This window comes from Elaeis guineensis, chromosome 1 (genome assembly GCF_000442705.2).
Source record: "Elaeis guineensis isolate ETL-2024a chromosome 1, EG11, whole genome shotgun sequence".
Taxonomy (NCBI): domain Eukaryota; kingdom Viridiplantae; phylum Streptophyta; class Magnoliopsida; order Arecales; family Arecaceae; genus Elaeis; species Elaeis guineensis.
In genome coordinates, this window is record NC_025993.2 from 102,917,467 (window position 1) to 102,935,837 (window position 18,371).

The 18,371-nt window shown below is 38.4% G+C and overlaps 2 protein-coding genes across 2 annotated transcripts; one reads left to right on the forward strand and one right to left on the reverse strand.

The window, feature by feature from the left end:
• The first annotated feature begins 224 nt into the window (after positions 1-224).
• LOC105038175 (probable galactinol--sucrose galactosyltransferase 1) lies at positions 225-6,277 on the forward strand. Its single transcript, XM_010913886.4, has 13 exons — positions 225-947; positions 1,357-1,616; positions 1,817-1,907; positions 3,058-3,106; positions 3,196-3,287; positions 3,680-3,787; positions 3,904-4,038; positions 4,202-4,612; positions 4,713-4,854; positions 4,953-5,020; positions 5,103-5,237; positions 5,333-5,550; positions 5,708-6,277. Exons 1-13 carry the CDS (start codon positions 757-759, stop codon positions 6,082-6,084), a joined length of 2,277 nt encoding a protein of 758 aa, XP_010912188.1. The 5' UTR covers positions 225-756; the 3' UTR covers positions 6,085-6,277.
• Positions 6,278-10,409: 4,132 nt separating this feature from the next.
• Positions 10,410-17,446, reverse strand: LOC105038176 (small nuclear ribonucleoprotein SmD1a). Its single transcript, XM_010913889.4, has 4 exons — positions 17,292-17,446; positions 17,149-17,225; positions 10,874-11,065; positions 10,410-10,769 (listed from the first exon to the last, which is right to left on the reverse strand). Exons 1-4 carry the CDS (start codon positions 17,303-17,305, stop codon positions 10,708-10,710), a joined length of 345 nt encoding a protein of 114 aa, XP_010912191.1. The 5' UTR covers positions 17,306-17,446; the 3' UTR covers positions 10,410-10,707.
• Between the last annotated feature and the right edge of the window lie 925 nt (positions 17,447-18,371).

Sequence of the window (18,371 nt, forward strand, 5' to 3'; positions counted from 1 at the left end):
GTGAAGGTTAATTTCCATAGTCCCAGTGCTGGTTTCCTGATTAGAGACCACAGTAGCAGGCTCCTACCGGCTGGGTCTCAGTCCTTTATAGTTTCCTCGGTTCATCTTGCTGAGCTTAGAGGGGCGTGGGAGGGCCTCCGTGCAGCTGTTCATGTTTTGCATTGTATCGAGGTTGTTTTGGGAGAAGATAGATTTCTTAACCGTACTTGGTTTGCAAATGGTGTCGGGAGTCGTCAACCACTTTGCTTCGAACCTATTAGTCTTCAAGATTCAGCATATATTTCGAGAACTCAGCGGCTGACTGGCTGGCAACAAGGCATGCTTCCATGGACCTTGAGGCTTCCTCTCCTTGGCTCACGAGCTCGACCAGATTCTCCAATCTGATGTGATGGGCTGCTCCTGTTGGAGATTTCTTAGGTTGCCCAGTCTCTCTGTACTGTTCTTTTCCTGGTTGCATCTTAAAGCTAGCTTACCAAGAGAAAAAAAAAAAAGAAAAAGCCGAGGAGGCACTGGTGGGGACTGGGGAGGGGAGGAGTCCTATATAGAGGGTCCCCTGGCTCTGCTCGGATCGCATCGGGTGTTTTCTTGGGTCAGTTGGATCCATTGAGACCCTCGTCCGCCTCTCATCTGGGATTTGTTGCCCCTTTCGTTGGTGGGTTTTACGGGAGGTGTCACTGGGTCTTATTTGAGGGGATTTTTCGGATTGATTTATTTTTTATATAAAAGAAGAAAAAAACAAAACAATTGGAGGAGAAGATGACGGTAGGGGCGGGGATATCGATTGCGGATGGTAATTTGATGGTTCTGGGCACCGAGATCTTGTCGGATGTTCATGGAAACGTCTTCTTGACGCCGGCATGCAGGAACGGGATGATGAATGGGGCTTTCATCGGCATCAGATCCGATCGCGCGGGGAGTCGCAATGTCTTCCCTGTCGGAAAGCTTCAGTAAGTCTTTTCGTTCTTTATTCTTCTCTCCCTGTTTTTTTCCCTTTTTTTTTTCCTATTATGCTCTATAAATTTTTATTTATAAATCCATTTTTTCTGATTGTAATATTAACTTGATATAAAATCTTTCTGGGTAAAGTGTCTTTTCCAGTTGAATTTTGTGGAAGAAGCTTTGGCTTGTCCATTTTTAGTCCTCTTCTGCTTCTTCTAATAATGATCAAAGATATCTTTTTCCCCTTTCCTTCCCATAATGCTCTAGTTGTATGCATTCCTAGATTTTAGGAGTTATACAGTGGTATTGCTTTCAAATTTTCATTTTTGTGTTCAATTTATTGAAAGAATTAATTATCTGATGGCACTATTTTTTGAGAAATTTTGGGTGTGTTTTTACCATTCTAATGGATTGCAGGGATTTACGGTTCATGTGTACATTCCGGTTCAAGCTGTGGTGGATGACTCAGAGGATGGGTTCGTTCGGCCGTGACATCCCCTTCGAGACCCAGTTCCTGATCGTCGAGGGAAGCGATGGATCTCACTTTGGGGAGGGAGGTGAAGATGGGGTGGGGCAATCTGCTGTCTACACTGTCTTCTTGCCAATCCTTGAGGGAGCCTTCCGAGCAGTTCTTCAGGGGAACGCAAATGATGAGCTAGAAATTTGTTTGGAGAGTGGTAATAAATGAACACATTTCTTTGTTTCTTTGGGAAAGAAAAAGAGAACTTTGGTTGCTTCCTTAAAATAAAAGAGAAGAAAAGGGTATTCTATTCCTAAACTATAGTTTGCAAGTCTTTCAAATTTTTTTTTTTAAAATTATGTATTGCATGATTGATGTGCATATACTTATCAGATATATTTGTTTTTCACCTTTCAGGTGATCCAGCTGTTGTTGCATTTGAAGGAACCCATTTAGTTTTTGTCGGAGCTGGATCGGACCCATTTGAGGTCATTAAAGATGCAGTAAAGTAATATGATTTACTTTTTATCGTCTTTTTATCATTCATCACTGTTCTTTGGTTTACTCTTGCCTGAATTGTTTCTATCATACTGCAAAATTGAATGGCTTTTTTAACATTATTTAACTTATTCATGCACTGAATTATGTAAGAATTCTTTTTTTTAAATAATTTGTTGAAGCCTTCTGATCTATACCTTACGAGTTTGTTACTACAAGCCCAAAATATCTACTGTCAATAATCTTGTTGCTAAGTTTTATGGTAGTTCTGTGAAGAATTGTTCAATATTGGACATATTGTTTATGTCTCCAAGAAAAGAAAAAAAGATCTGTCATGTTGTATAAGAAGGCAAATTAGATAATATGCTATAGAAATGGACTAAGGGTCTTTGTACTATTCATATATCATATTGAAGTATTTACAGGTCAAAGAAAATAAAATAAGAAAAAAAAACTGCTCAATGTTGGGCACATACTTTTTAACTGTTCCTTCATTTGAGATGTGTAGGTTTCAGTTAATGAAGAAAGTTTCCCTTTCTCAGGGAAAAAAGAAAAGAAAAGAAAAGAAAAAGCAAAAAGAAATGTGAAGGCTTTAGCTTTCAGTTTGATATTCTTGTCAATTCTTATAATGACTTCAACACCATGATCTGGAATTTTGTTGTGAAACTGGCAAATACCTTGATATATACCTGCTTTTGAAAAATGAAAGTAGTATATTATAGGAAGGTTTTGATACTTGGCCTTTTTTTTAATATATTTTTTTTGTAGCATCTGGCTTTTCTAGAATTGAGAAATAGAGTAAAATATTTATTGAATTTGAAGTTCTCTATGGTTTAAATGTATTTGCTTCTTTGTAAAACATGGTATGCTGATGAATCAATTATGCTGCTTTCATTGAATCATTGGCAAAATTTTCATGAAGTAATGCTTCCTATTAGTTGTTATTATGGTAATATATGGATTTCTTATGTCCATCACTGGATGTATACAAATTGTCAGAGCGTATGTGAAAAGTTTACATTTCAAGCTTAATGGTTATTATCTGGCAATCCAAGATGTAAAGACTATGGGTTTCTTTTGAATACTTCACTGTTTAAATGTAACGTGTTTGTTATAAGTCACACTATTTTATTTAATTTTTGTACTCTGAATTTTCACAGGACCATTGAGAGTCACTTACAGACTTTCTCTCACCGCGAAACGAAGAAAGTATGTTCATTATTCGACTTTCCTTCGATATATCTATTATATTTTTGAGCTGGTTTGAATTAAATCTGGAATCATGTTCCTTTTGGCAGATGCCTGATATGTTAAACTGGTTTGGCTGGTGCACATGGGATGCCTTTTATACTAATGTGACTGCTGAGGGGCTTAAACAGGGACTAGAAAGGTTCTTATATATTCATTCAATGCCTTTCATCCGTTTGAGTCAAGTGTTATATATATATATATATACATATATATATATATATATGTATATATATATACATATATATATATATGTATATATATATATACATATATATATATATAGATGTATATATATATATATATGTATGTGTATATATATATATGTATGTATATATATATATATATATGTATGTATATATATATACATACATACATACATACATACATATATATATATATATATATATATATATATATATATATATATATATATATATATATATATATATATATATATATATATATATATATATATATATATATGTATGTATGTATTGCATAATATTCTAATGTTCTTTCCTTTTTCACCAGCTTAGAGAAAGGTGGAATTCCTCCAAAATTTGTTATAATTGATGATGGCTGGCAGTCTGTAGATATGGATCCTACTGGTATTGCTTCCATAGCAGATAATGCGGCAAAGTGAGTGCTTGGTTAACACTTCTTTTTTTGGGCCCTTAACTTTTAAATATTCTCAACAATTTTTTTTTCACTTTTAAGTAATACCCAGTGATTGAGTTTTTCTATCTTTTTTCCAGCTTTGCAAACAGGCTAACCCATATTAAGGAAAACCACAAATTCCGAAAAAATGGCAAAGAGGGTCACCAAGATGAAGATCCTGCAAATGGATTTGCTCACATTGTCACTGAAATCAAGGAAAAACATGACCTACAGTAAGTCATCTTTGTAGTTTTCAGATGCGTCACAGTGATTGTGATTGTTTAAGTTGCAAGTGGTCACAATTTGTCATCTTTGTTTTTTCTTCTGTAAACTAAACTCAAAATTTTTGTACCTGGCTATTCTTCTGTCAAACTAAACTCACCTTTTTGCTTCCAGATATGTATATGTCTGGCATGCAATCACCGGGTACTGGGGTGGTGTAAAGCCAGGCGTTACTGGAATGGAACATTATGAGTCAAAGATGCAATACCCTATTTTATCACCAGGGGTTCAGTCAAATGAACTATGTGATTGTTTGAACAGCATAACAACCAATGGCCTTGGCCTCGTGAACCCAGAGAAAGTGTATAGTTTCTACAATGAACTCCACTCATATCTTGCATCTGCTGGAATTGATGGTGTCAAAGTAGATGAGCAGAACATTCTGGAAACCCTTGGTGCCGGCCATGGTGGTAGAGTACAGCTTGCTAGAAAGTACCACCAAGCTTTGGAGGCTTCAATTGCCAGGAACTTCCCAGACAATGGAATTATATCTTGCATGAGTCACAATACTGACAACTTGTACAGGTGTTAGATTTTTATCTCTCATCTCTCTTTCTTCTTAAGGTTGAAAGGGCTAAGCATTCTGAAATTTGATCTAATGTACCAATTTTCTGTCTGGGTATAGCTCAAAGAGGACTGCTGTTATGAGGGCCTCTGATGATTTCTTTCCAGGAGATCCAGCATCCCACACAATTCATATAGCATCTGTTGCATATAATACTGTTTTTCTTGGAGAATTTATGCAACCTGATTGGGATATGTTCCATGTAATCAAAGCAAAACTCCCTTTTGTTACATGTTCTAAACTGCTATACCATAATTTGGTAAACCTGATAGCTTATATGTGTTAATGTTCTCCACCCAGAGCCTCCACCCAATGGCTGAATATCATGGGGCGGCACGTGCAGTTGGTGGTTGTGCCATATATGTCAGGTAGCTCAAGTAGCGAATTGTTTTCCACCTTTTGGAGAGGTACCAGGATAGTTCTCTCATGTAATTGAATTGTTTAATGCAGTGACAAACCAGGTAAACATGGCTTCAATTTGTTGAAGAAGCTTGTGCTTCCTGATGGATCTATCTTGAGAGCCAAACTCCCTGGCAGACCCACAAGAGATTGCTTGTTCTCAGATCCTACGAGGGATGGTAAGAGGTGAGCAGTAGAGATTTTACTCTTTTCCCTGTTCTACTTTAGATATTTGCTGGTGGCATGCCTTTCTGACAAACTGGTGCTTGCTGGCATGGCAGTCTTCTGAAGATATGGAATATGAATGACTACTCTGGAGTAATTGGGGTGTTCAATTGTCAAGGAGCTGGCTGGTGCAAAATTGGAAAGAGAATCTTGATTCATGATGAACAACCTGGCACAACCACTGGAGTTATCCGATCCAAGGATGTAGATTATCTTCCAAGGGTTGCTGATGATGGTTGGAATGGTGATGCCATTATATATTCTCATTCAGGAGGTCTGTCTTTGACTTCAGTACATTATAGTATTTTTCTCCTATATCCGAAAATATGATGTTGGTCGCTATAAGCTCCATATTCAAAATCTACCCTAGGTGTTTCAAGTGTTTTAGTTTTTGCTATCTAAAATCTAAATTGCTTCAGCATCTGCTGCAGGAGAGGTAACTTACCTACCAAAGAATACATCTATACCTGTGACACTGAAAGCCCGTGAGTATGAAATCTTCACAGTTGTTCCAGTCAAGGAATTGTCCAATGGAGCCTCTTTTGCTCCCATTGGACTGATCAAGATGTTCAATTCTGGTGGAGCCGTCAAGGAGCTAAGATATGAATCCATGAAGAGTGCAACAATAGAAGCCAGGGTACGTGGTTCTGGCATGTTTGGGGCGTACTCATCAATCAGGCCCAAGAGAATAACAGTTGATTCAGATGCAATAGAGTTCACCTATGATGAGGGGTGTGGTTTGGTTACATTCGGTTTGGGGATTCCACAGCGAGAATTATACCTGTGGAATATAACTGTAGAGCTATAAATGATTGGAGTTCATGATGTCAATCCACTGCAAGATTTAATGATTTCACTGCATTGTGAAAAACATGTTGCAATGCCATTTGAGTGCCTTGCTAAATGTTGTTGCAAGGTTTCATGGTATGGTTGAACAGAAGCTCTATGAAATGTAGACTTCATATGTGAAGTGAAGGGATTTACTTTATTGGCGAAGTTTGAATCTTCTGTTCTACCTGAAAAATTTGGATTTGTCCTTGCCTTAAGATGGAACTTTTCTTGCATTGCACATAGAATACTAGTTGAAGCATGATGCAAGATATCATCCTCAACTTTTTGGTATTTTCTTTTACACAATGTGAAAAAGAGCAGAAATAAAAGCCACTACTACCTTTGCAAGGCAACAACTGGTTTGAAGAAGGAAGAAAAAGTGAAAATTGAGCAGTTCAAATCTAGTAGAGTTGCCAAGGGACTAAAAGAAGTGATGCAGTTGAAATTCAAGGAGGGTTATGATTTGGAATTTGAGGTTGCTTACTACCTTAGCATCCCTATTGAATCTGAGTTCTTTGTATGTGGCATGACAATATCTGCTTCTTTTCAACCATCTTAAGCTGTGCCAGACTGCAATCATTGTGGTTTACGCGTCATGACATGTCATCTCAAATCACCAAAAATGAACTTTTCAAACTTCTGGAGTCTACAAACAGGGAGTCGTTTCTTCCTTCCTGTGATTGAATAAATGGTTGGGGTCTCCATGAAAGAAGTTGCTTCTCAAAACATCTGTATTCATTATCCTTTAAATCAGCGTATGTTCATTCATCTTTCACTTATGTCAGGATCTAGAGATGGTCATCACATACCATCTTGCTTGGTTCGGTGGTGGAAAACTTGCTCTTCTGTGATTGGGAAGGATGCGTTAACCATCTTTGAATGAGTTTGCTTCGTGTATTTTGCTAGAGGTGCAAGTATAAGCCGTTACAGTATTGCTTCTAGTATATGTAAACAGATGTATATCTTACCGTAGTGGCTTGGGCTGTGCTAGCTAATTTATGCTGTAGGTGAAAGTTACAGTGTCATTTCCCATCTCAGATATACCCTCAAATTTTATTAGGACCCATGTGAAGAGCTCCATTGCGTCATTCTGCCACCGCAACCATCGTAATTTTGCAATCAAGCACACCAACCTTCAGGAAAGGTATACAATATCCAATCAGTGCCACATGCACATGTACATGTTAACCGTTAAACCTCAATGTGGAATGCAGTTAGTCAGCTTCAGACTATTCAGGGTTGGTATACCAAGAAATGTGATATCTGCTTGTTAGCGTTCATTTTCTTTCTAACAATGCAGAGATAATCTCAATGGTAATCTGACCCACCCAAACTTTAGGTTTTGGCTGTCTCACCTATTTTACTGAAAGGAGGCGGAGAGGATTCACTTTTTCGATACTCTGCTTATGTGGAGGGTTTTTTTCAGTTGTTCCTCAGGAGTTCTTTGTTGCTGTTGCTGTCAGTGATGGTAGACTCGGTGGTTCTAACCGTAAAGCCTCTAACCGTTGTAAAAGCTTGATGATGGTTTTCAATGATACATGAGGATGCTAAATACCTCAAAGCATGCCATGAATGCTGTGTGTGAGGCGACGTATATGTTCCATATCTAAGCACGCAGGCAACTAGTTTGTAGGTTTTGCCTGGTTCAACAGATAGTCAACAAATTTACTGACTTTATTACGGATATCAAAGTTTCAATTGTATCACCAAATGTCAAGACAAAAGTTTTGCGTCCCCAAGTGGCCAGACCCATACTCATGGGCCAATATTGAGGATGGAACATGGGCCGAGTTACCTGAACCCGACCTAAATATGCAAACTAGGCCATCGATTAGGCCTGATCACACCATAGATTATATATTTAGGACCAATTATGAACCCATATTGTATTCTAGATGCATCTTGGCACGACAGCCTCCAATCGCGCCCTCTGCCTCTAGGGCCAGCAGAGATACCGGCCGCTATGTCGTCCTCGCAATGGATGACTCCAAGCCATTGCGGATACGTTCTTTCTTTCTTCCTCCTCTGGCGAGGGGAAGAAGGCAGCGAAGCGGATTACCCTGAGGCGGGCAAGCAGATCGAGAAGGCATGGCATGGGAGTAATGAGAAAATTTTGTACTTGCTTTATTCATGAGATACTTGGTTGGGACAATTGAGATCTGGAATGAGAATCAGAATAGATGACTCCCATTTCAGTCATTTAGTTGAAAAAAATTTCATTCCAGAAAATAATGAGAATGGTCCAATTCCTCTGTAACTGAATCCGGTCCATCTCCAGTAGAGTCAAAATCTCATTCTACTGAAATGAGATAAAATTAAAAAAAAGAACACCTATCGTCTATCTAACTCTCATAGCCCGATCTTTGCCTCGATGACATGGCCGCTGCACCCATGCTCATACTCGTTGGCGCCACCGATGGACTCTAAGTTGAAGCTCCGATAGAGCGGAAACGATAGCCGACGATAGGAAGAGAGGAGACAGAAGTGGCGATGAGGCTTCTATGGGCGGCAGACATGGCGGCGGCGGAGGAGAGCTCAAGGAGAGAGGAGAGAGATGTGGGAGGCAAGGGGAGCAAAGAACAATGATGAGGCCTCTGGAGGCGGTGATGAGTCCTTAAAGGCGGTGATAAGTCCTTAGAGACCGCGAACATGGCGGAGACGGAGACACATGGGCGTTGAAATCACAGAGGACTGAGTTGCGCAAAGGGCGCCTCTTGAAGAAGAAAACCCAACCGCCGTCGAGGCCGAAGCATTGGTCATACAAGCAACAGAACTCGCCGGCTGCAATGAGGGAACTAAGGGCTTGGAGATGAATTTGAGGCAGAGGACCTCCAGAAGGGCGAGGCAGCAGAGGATCTTGTGGAGGAGCTTTGATGGAAGGAGATAGAGTCGCACAGCAGTCGATGTCGGGCCGTGATTGCCATCCATCGGATTCCTCTGGCCACATTTGGGAACAACTGGCTCAGGGAATTTCGGGGAGGGTTGACAGTGGATTTCTTTGTTTAGATTTTAGCCGTTTAACACACACACACACACACACACACACACACACACACACACATATATATATATATATATATATATATATATATATATATATATATATATATATATATATATATATAATAATTTCAATAAAAAAATTTTTAAAAAAAATTAATTACTCAAATAAAAAAAAACTGATTGTCCAATTAAAAAGATCGCCTGTCCAATAAGGCCGTTGGGTCAACTGAGCTTATCCTGTTGGTGTTCTTAATTTGATTAAATACTAACGTGTTAACAATATATAGGATCTTTTGTCTTGCTCAAATAAATTTGATATAACAGCATAATCTCATAGTTATTATTATTATGTTAACTTTTACTTAATATCAATTTTTAAAATAATTAATTTTAAAAAAATTTAATTAAAAATAAAAATAAAAATTTGAATTGACTTCGATTTTTATCTCTTATATAAACCAAACAAGAAAAATAAAAATCATCCATTCCAATTCCGACTCCGATCACAAACTAAGGAATGTTTGTTTCGCAATCATAATCAGAATAGAAATGAAAATTGAAATGGTTTGAAATCGAAATCGAAATGATCAAATCCTCCAAAACGTTTGATTCGTGACTGAAATCAAAATCAAAAATTCAGAAAGGAGAGTAAGGATTGAATTCTATATAGGTTGAGCCATTCTTATTCTATTTCATCAGAATGAAACTCCTCACAACCAAACGATTGAAATAAAAACCATCCATTTCAATTCTGATTCTAGACCCCACTTTCTCCGATCAAAAATCTCTTAAATATTTTTAAAATTTTAATCATTTCAATTTCAATCCATTTCAATTCTCATTTCAATTACAAGCCAAACACCCGAAAATAAACTCTACCGCAAATTCCAGACATTCCCGGCAGCCTATGTAACTCTTGCATGACCGGCAGCGATTAATTGGCATTGAAAAAAGAGCTCAAATTGTAATCTTCATAAATTTGTACCTTCTGAGTCTAATCGATGTAACTGGAGAGCACAAAAGCACAACTGCGGTGTGTTTAAACTTTTGAAGCCTGGATTACAGGTCACGAAACTAATCCTGCAATCTTAGAGACTTTTCGGAACCGAAATTGCATAGACTATAAATTATCATTCCATGTAGCTGCTAGCCACGCGGACACGAATGCAAATCCCACATACTCTTACAGCTCACTTTCATCCATTCAAGCTCCACGCGTCACGGTACATCACGCCATATGGTTGAAAGTTAACCAAAGCAACAACACAACGTCTATATAACAAATCGGAAACAACACAGTTATCAACAAAGGTGACAAATCAACATCGAACCATATGGGGCAGCCTCAACTCACATCAGACCACATAAAAATGAGTCACAATATCTAATGCCATTGTTTCCCAAAAGAATCTTTTCTACTCAGAACAACGTAATGGTGAAAGATAAGAACCCAGAACACGAGCCTTGTAATGATAATTTCCCACAAACAAACAGTCCTGCTGGCCTGATGCTTGGAAATTAATCAACTATTCTCCATGCAAGCAGGCTACTGGTGCAAAAGCAGATGCTGCAAAAATTCACAAGAGAGTGACATGAGTTAACGGCCACGGCCACGACCTCGTCCACGCCCACGGCCACGACCACGTCCCAAAGGTCTCCCTGTTTTATCACCAAGAAGTCAGTTAGAAGACCTATATAATGATTGATCCATCAAAGAAAATATCACCATTTGGGGATGGAGATAGTGGAGTGGAACAGGATACCTGCAGTCGGCTTTTTGGGCTTGACCCTAGGTGTTTCCTCAACCAGTAAAGTCTCCAGGTTTAAGCTGTCAGGGAGGATATAATAACGAATGTTGTTACCTCTCACGCTTAGGTGATCAAGGGTAACTGGATTTTTCCCTTTCAACGTAAGCTTCACCGTCTTCAGATGCGTATTCATACTTATATCCACTCCTGTAACAATATGGCATGCATCAGTATACAGGTTTTGAATTCTAAGCCACCACAGCAAAAGGCAACTGATAAAAGCAATCAAAGAAATAAACAGTGTCGGGACCTCAAGCAGTCAATCAAAGCAATAAACAAATTAACGGTTGCCAGTGACTTTCTGTGAGTAGTGAAGGCACCAATCCATTTCTGGAATTGGTTATGCTCTGATTTAACTATTTTGACTGCAAAACAACAGTTTCCACATGTTTGAACATAATTGTGTTCAAATTTCCAATACCATTGAAATTGCTTTAATTAATAAATTCTTCTTTGACAATCAAACTAGTACCTCATAACAGTCAACAGTATAACTACCACAAAGTTTGACATTTGTGGGTTACAGTTTGCTAAAAATCTTTCAACGGAATCAATTACATACAACTTGCAAAGTTGGTTTCTACTTAGAGCAACACATGGTCTTAATGCTTGCACTTTTCTTCAGACCAAAGTTGTCCACAACTTAAACAGCTTTCTTCAATGTCCTACGACTACAAAATGGCTTGTGGATATAGCTGGAATAATTCGACATCCTTCCAAGACTACCAACATCTATGACAGATGCTGGAAAATTTTGAACTACTATCTCACGTAATGGTTATTGGTACACCATGCAAGCCAGAACCTTCAGAATTTTATCAATGCAAACTAGCCTGCAATCAACACCTCCGATGACTTATGCCAACTCAATAGCAAGGCCAAGTTGTAGAAAGTGGGAGTACAATTTACAATGAACAAGTGTTATGAAAAATGAGCTATTTTGTGCATCTCTGTCCACCGTGCCTTTTGGTTTGGGAAGTGGGGATGGGGAAGCTTGACCACAGAGAATATCTTCTCACGAGCAAAGTTTCCTAGGCCTTGCTATGTGACTCCATGATAAGGTTGCTACAGGAAAACAGTTTACAACTCACAGTTATTAATTTAAACAGGAGTGACCGATAAATTTCCTGGAAATTTTAAAACTTACACCAGAATTTATCATAGGTTTCAACAGACTGTTTCTTCCAGTAAAAGCATTGCAATGCTGCCACTGGTTCCTGATTACTCTTCAAAACTATAGAAACTCTTGCATATAAGCTACCACCTTTTTGCATGTTCCCTGTTCAGCTTTTGTCACCTCTTTATGCCATGCCAAACTTTCCATTTGGATTATTAAAGCAGAAAACTTCATAAGATCAAGGAACGTTTGCTACAGAATTACAGAACTGGTAGAAGAATGCAATCAATTAAAACTTCAAAGATCTCTAGCACAAGGTTAGATCACTCAGAAATCACTTCCATTTTCATTTTTCTGATGCATTTAGGCTTTTCATGGTATAGTGCCAAATATTAACAGATTTACCATAACATGACCCAGCTTCAGTGCACTTAAAATGAATATTCTTTCCAACTCTAACGATCCTCTTAAAGATGCAGCAAATACATTGCTGTACTCTAATAATACCAGCACCGACAACAAAACATATCCCCAGTCATTATATATGCGGAGGTACTTGATATTATTGCCATGCCAAAGGGCATCTAAAGTCCGTCATAAAATTAAGATCCCACCATTAGAAAGACAGTCTTACATCCATCACCTTAATCATTATCTGATTGTAGTGAATTCTATATCTGTTATGGAATAGCATACTTTCATTAGCCTATTATCAATAGGTCATCCAACTTCTACCACCCTCTTTGCTTATAAATGATGCTGGCATCGGACATGGACTCCTAGGCCCCCTAACACAAGCCTTCTCAGCCCTCAAATTGCATTTGAAGCTCATGATGTGATAACAAGCTCACAAAGTAACATGAACAAAAAGCTTATGTGCAACATCAAGTTGACCAAGATGTTGCATGTCATGAATATGGTATAGACAATCCAAAAGGCCATCAAACATAATATCAACAAAGTTTCCAGTACAGATTCCACCTCTAGCAGGGTACCGCTAGATGATCACTAATTCCCTCCTCCACTAGGAGATATCATTCATGCTTCTTTGGTTCCTGCGAAACAGAGATAATTTTGAATGTTCACCACTTCTGGGAGTTGGAAAATTCCTGTTTGTTGTTCAGAGAGGAATCAATGCCTTCTTATGAAAATATGCTTCTCCTTAGTTAACAATCCTCCAGTCATCAGACTAGATGAACTGTGCTCCACTGGAGCGGTTATCGATTAAGAAGTGCAACAGCATTGTAAAGTGAAATTTGCCTTCCTTGTCCAACCACGGACTGTAGTGAAGTTTTGCCTGCAACTCCTCCAAATTCAGCTAAGCACCAGATCATGCAGCACCAAGTTATTGCCACTCAACCCATTCAGAAGATGGATCACTATGCTATGTGTACTGAAGACATCATGAGGAACACGTTAATTATGTATGTAAATAAAGAGACATTGCAAATTGCTATCCTTCCTTCTGATATCTCACTGAAATGATCTCGATCAACCTTCAAATCCATATTTAACTAATTAGCCTCCATAACTTGATCTTCTGATCTTATCCAGTCTCGCAAGATATTTTTAAGGTTATAACAATGAGTGACTCATTTGTCTACGCTTACAAAAAATCAGTCACTACCCAAATTGTGAGGGATAGAGTGAGTCTCAATAAAAAATCTCTAATTGTAGTTTTGAAGAGACATTGCAAATTGCTATCCTTCCTTCTGATATCTCACTGAAATGATCTCGATCAACCTTCAAATCCATATTTAACTAATTAGCCTCCATAACTTGATCTTCTGATCTTATCCAGTCTCGCAAGATATTTTTAAGGTTATAACAATGAGTGACTCATTTGTCTACGCTTACAAAAAATCAGTCACTACCCAAATTGTGAGGGATAGAGTGAGTCTCAATAAAAAATCTCTAATTGTAGTTTTGGCAACTGATTACCTTGTCTCATCAGTCTATAATTGAAATCCCATGCCTTCCTAGCTTAAAATCTTATTACTTTAAAGTGGTGTTTGGTTAGAGGGAGTTAGGGTCTGGAATCGGAACAAGAATAGGTGACTTCCATTCCAACCATTTGGTTAGGAGGGGTCCCATTCCAATTTTGATTCTAGGGGCAAAATGGGAATGATCTAATCTACCTAAAACTCAATCCCTACTCTCTCCTAAGGAGATAAATTTTCATTCCGATTATGATTCTAATTCCGTTCATGAACCAAACACTTCGAGAGATTTAGCCATTCCGATTCCAATTCCAATTCCAATCCATTCCAATTCCCATTCTTGTTGCGAACCAAACACCCCCTAAAGCTATATGACCCCTTAGCAATTGGTAGGTTTTCCAACCTCCACATCATGCTCTTATAAAACTTGGCATCTATACACGTACTTTTTGTTATCTAAGTCAAAACTTGCTTACCCAAGAGGGTTGTACCATATCCTTAAAGCAATAGGCCTACCAATGTTTTCATTCCCCATGCATGCCATGTGCCAAACAACATGATGGAAATCTCTCCAAGTCTGCTCACCTCACTGTCAACTCGACAAAAGCTCACTTTCTAATATTATTAGCTGAGGAATAAATGGAACGAGTGCTTTTGGGGGCAAAATGCATAAGTGAATGTTATATATCATCACGTCAGAAGGAGTAAGCCTACCTTCTAGTGCCAACAACTTTCTATTCCATATTCCAAGTCACATATGAAGCCTTCCAATTTGAGATCTAAATCAAGACCACTTCAGCGTCCCAATCATTAAAGCCAGGTACTATACAGGACCTACTCTATCACATAATCCATCATATAGGCTGCCAAACTATTCCAGCTATTCCAAACCAATATGCAAGTCCTTTTCCATGTTAAGTTTTAAGCCCACAATCTACTACAAATGTTAAAATATAAACCAAAATTGACTGACTTCCAACACTGTTTCACACTTCACAGGACCAGAGGGTATTGTTAACACACTGAAGATATCTTATACTATCAACTGCATTCTCCATTACAAAGACTAAGAGAAGAGGAGACTGTAATTCATAGTTTGAAGGGTGTTAAAATTGATATGTATGCATTAGAGCCCTTTGATGAGAACAACTAACCCAGTTGTCATATTAAAATCCTCCACTCAACTAAATTTCTGCAAGTACATGTATATTTAATTTTGACTATCAGAGACTTAATCAAAAAAACTGAGCTCATAAATCCAGGCTCCCAAATTTATGCATGTTGATTCACACATAATTCAGATATCATAAATTTAAAAAAAGTTTACTATCAAAAACAAAAAAAAAAAACTCAGTAAGTTATTTTATGCATCCCACTTGAATTAAAAACTTTGATTCCCCAGATAAATTTTCTTGAGACTATTAATTCTTCTAACTCGAGGCTTTGCTGACCATTGCATGTGTTCGACTAAGCAAAAGTAATGTTTCTATGATCCTAAATATTGATACTTTTCTCTGGGAATTACTAAATTAGAGTAAACAGAATGGCACTAAGATCTATCAACAACAATGTAATAAAAGAAAACCAAGAGAAATACTAATGCCATCCTAAGAATGCATCAAAGTCCTAATTGAAAAGAAAAAGAAATATACATACCCCTGGTTTCTTCATTGTTTAGCCTAAACAGCAGGACACTCAGATCCTTCTTAGAGAGTACAATTGAAAGTGGCTATCTTGAAAGAAATCAAGAAAAATCCCTATTACTTCTTATTTAAAAATATACTAGTAGCAAATAATGGGCAAAAAGGAAAACCGCTGGTTCTAGCATTGCCTGATAACTTATTGAATACTACCACTTCATGTTCTCCTCATTAAATAGCTCTTTCAATACATGCATTTCCGGACTAGTTAAGTTTTTTAACATAGTTGGACCTTCCACTTGACATCTTATGGAACACTTATCGCCTCCTATTCCCCCATCACCAAAAAATCCATATTCTTATCACCACCCCAACTCATCTTTTTTATGCTGGTCTCCCAACTCTATGTTGAATAAGATAAATCATGTCGTAAATTTAGCCTAGGCTAACGTCCACCTTCCCAAAATGTTTCTTTACTTCAAGAATTTGGGCATTCTTTTCATATAGGTAAAACACAAGCCTGTACGCATGAACCTGATTGAATCAGCAACCATGCTACCCTATTTAGTGTTCTTTAACCGCATACACTCAGACATGAAAGACTGGCTTTAAGCCATCTCCATCAGATTTTATAAGATTTGGAATATGATCAGAGATAGGACTTTGAAGCAACATAGGCACACTTCAGTGATACAAGACTACAGCATCCTTCTACCGAATTTTGAAATTTTTTCTTCATAGGTTATTAAATTATGTAAAATTCCCCTTATGAAGGTTCTGAGACCTATATTTTGAATCAACCATCATAATATTAAATCCTGGGTTCGTTGTTCCATTAATATCTGGCATTTAGCAAAGCTCATCTTAAGCTTACAGCATTATCTCTTCCTCAACCAGCTGGTATGTAAGTGTCTATGTTTTCTCAATGAATTGTGATTGCACTTCCACTCAGTCTTTTTCCTCAAAAAACGGAAGGTCACAGACCTATATCTTTGAAAAACAAATAAATAACTGTCAATCTAGGAACTTCACAATCCTTGGCATCATACATCACTGATAGAACTCCATTTTTTCCTATAGCCCCTTTCGGTAACCAACTTCCATGCCTAGTGTCCCAAATGCAGTTGCTTATATTCTCCAATCAAACACAGTTTCCACATCTTAACTACTGGAAGAAAAAATAGGGGTAGAGATTACAGTTCAATTCTTCCAATATCTCTCCCACATAAGAATCAAAACTAAACAAATAATGACTGCCGATATCGAAACAATCAGAAGTACAGAAGTATAAAGTCAGAAAAGACACAAAGAACTAAAACAATCAAAGTTGTGTCCTCCGCCAGATTGTCGACTCAGTCCCACAAAAATCTTCACTTTAAAGAAATCGGCGTAAAATCACATAGATGAAAAACCCTAAAATAAAAAAAATAATAAAAAAAAAAGATTAAAAGCCATGCGGTGGATCTCACGAAAACCCCACACAAAGAGACGAGGAAGCGAGAGAGAGACATATAGAGAAAGAGAGAGAGGAACCTGTGATAGTGCCATGAACGACGGTACCGTTCTTGAGCTCGATCGAGACGGTCTCGTTGTTCAGCTTCATCAGAAACCTAAAAACTCCCCCCATTAAAATCGGAGATCAGAAAAAGAGGAACAAAAGAGAGAGAGATTTCCACCTGACAAGCTTCATCTTGGAAATAAACAGGGAAAGAGAGGAAGAGCAAAGCAGCAGCTAGGGCTCCAAGCGAAAGCCGAGTTCTCTGCGGGAGCTTAAACCCTGCTTTAAAGACAAGCTCTGCGGCTGTCTTCCGCCCTGAACCTTTCGGTGGACCGTTACTGGGGCATTTCCCACCTCCAACATCGACCCGACCCAAAAGTGCGTTGGTTCCGGGTGTGGCTTCGGGTCCGTCCACAGCTTACTCGCCAGCGTTCGATAGGCGGAGTAGATACATGCATCACCCGGTTAAAAATAGGTCAAGATTGCCGTGATGGCGTGATGCTGGATAATAATGCTTCTACTTATTCCGACTATTGAATGTGTCCAAAAGATTCACCCTCAGACCAAATTCCAAATGAAGCTCAACAGGTTATTCTATTCCATTCCAGTTCATATGGATTGTGGGTGCTGCAGTCATGGGAATGCATTCTATGATGCTTGGATCACTTATTTGCCTTTCTGTAAGCTGCTTTCCTCTTTTCTCCTAGAGTGTTGAAGGTGAATTCTGATGGCTTTGTTAGAGATAATGTTGTTGGTGCAAATTATGTTCTTAGAGATGACCATGGTCATCTTATTCAAGCAGGAAAGATCAAACTATCGCTGTGTTTAATTCCCTTTGTCCAATTGGTGGCCACCTGGTAGAGGTTGTGCATGGCAGTGTTTAAAGCCACCAAGGTTTGGCTGGAGGGTAACTCTATCACAAGTATTGCACTGATAAATGGGGAAGATACTCATAGGCAGCAAACTGATCCTTTCTTATGAGATAATTTGTGGATCAAGAGTTGTTTGGGCTTTCAAACCGACATATTTTTATAGGGAGGAGAATCAAATTGCTGACTATTTAGCTGCTGCGGCACTAAATGCAGATTTTTATTGGCAAGTGGAAGATCGAATTTTACCCAACTTGAGTTCCCTGATTTCCACCTGTTGGGGAATACCGACCGACTCCGCTCGTGCCAACTCATAATCGGGCATACACGACCGACCGACCGATCGTCGGGTGTCGTTACCGATCGATCGACGGCTCTCTACCGACCGA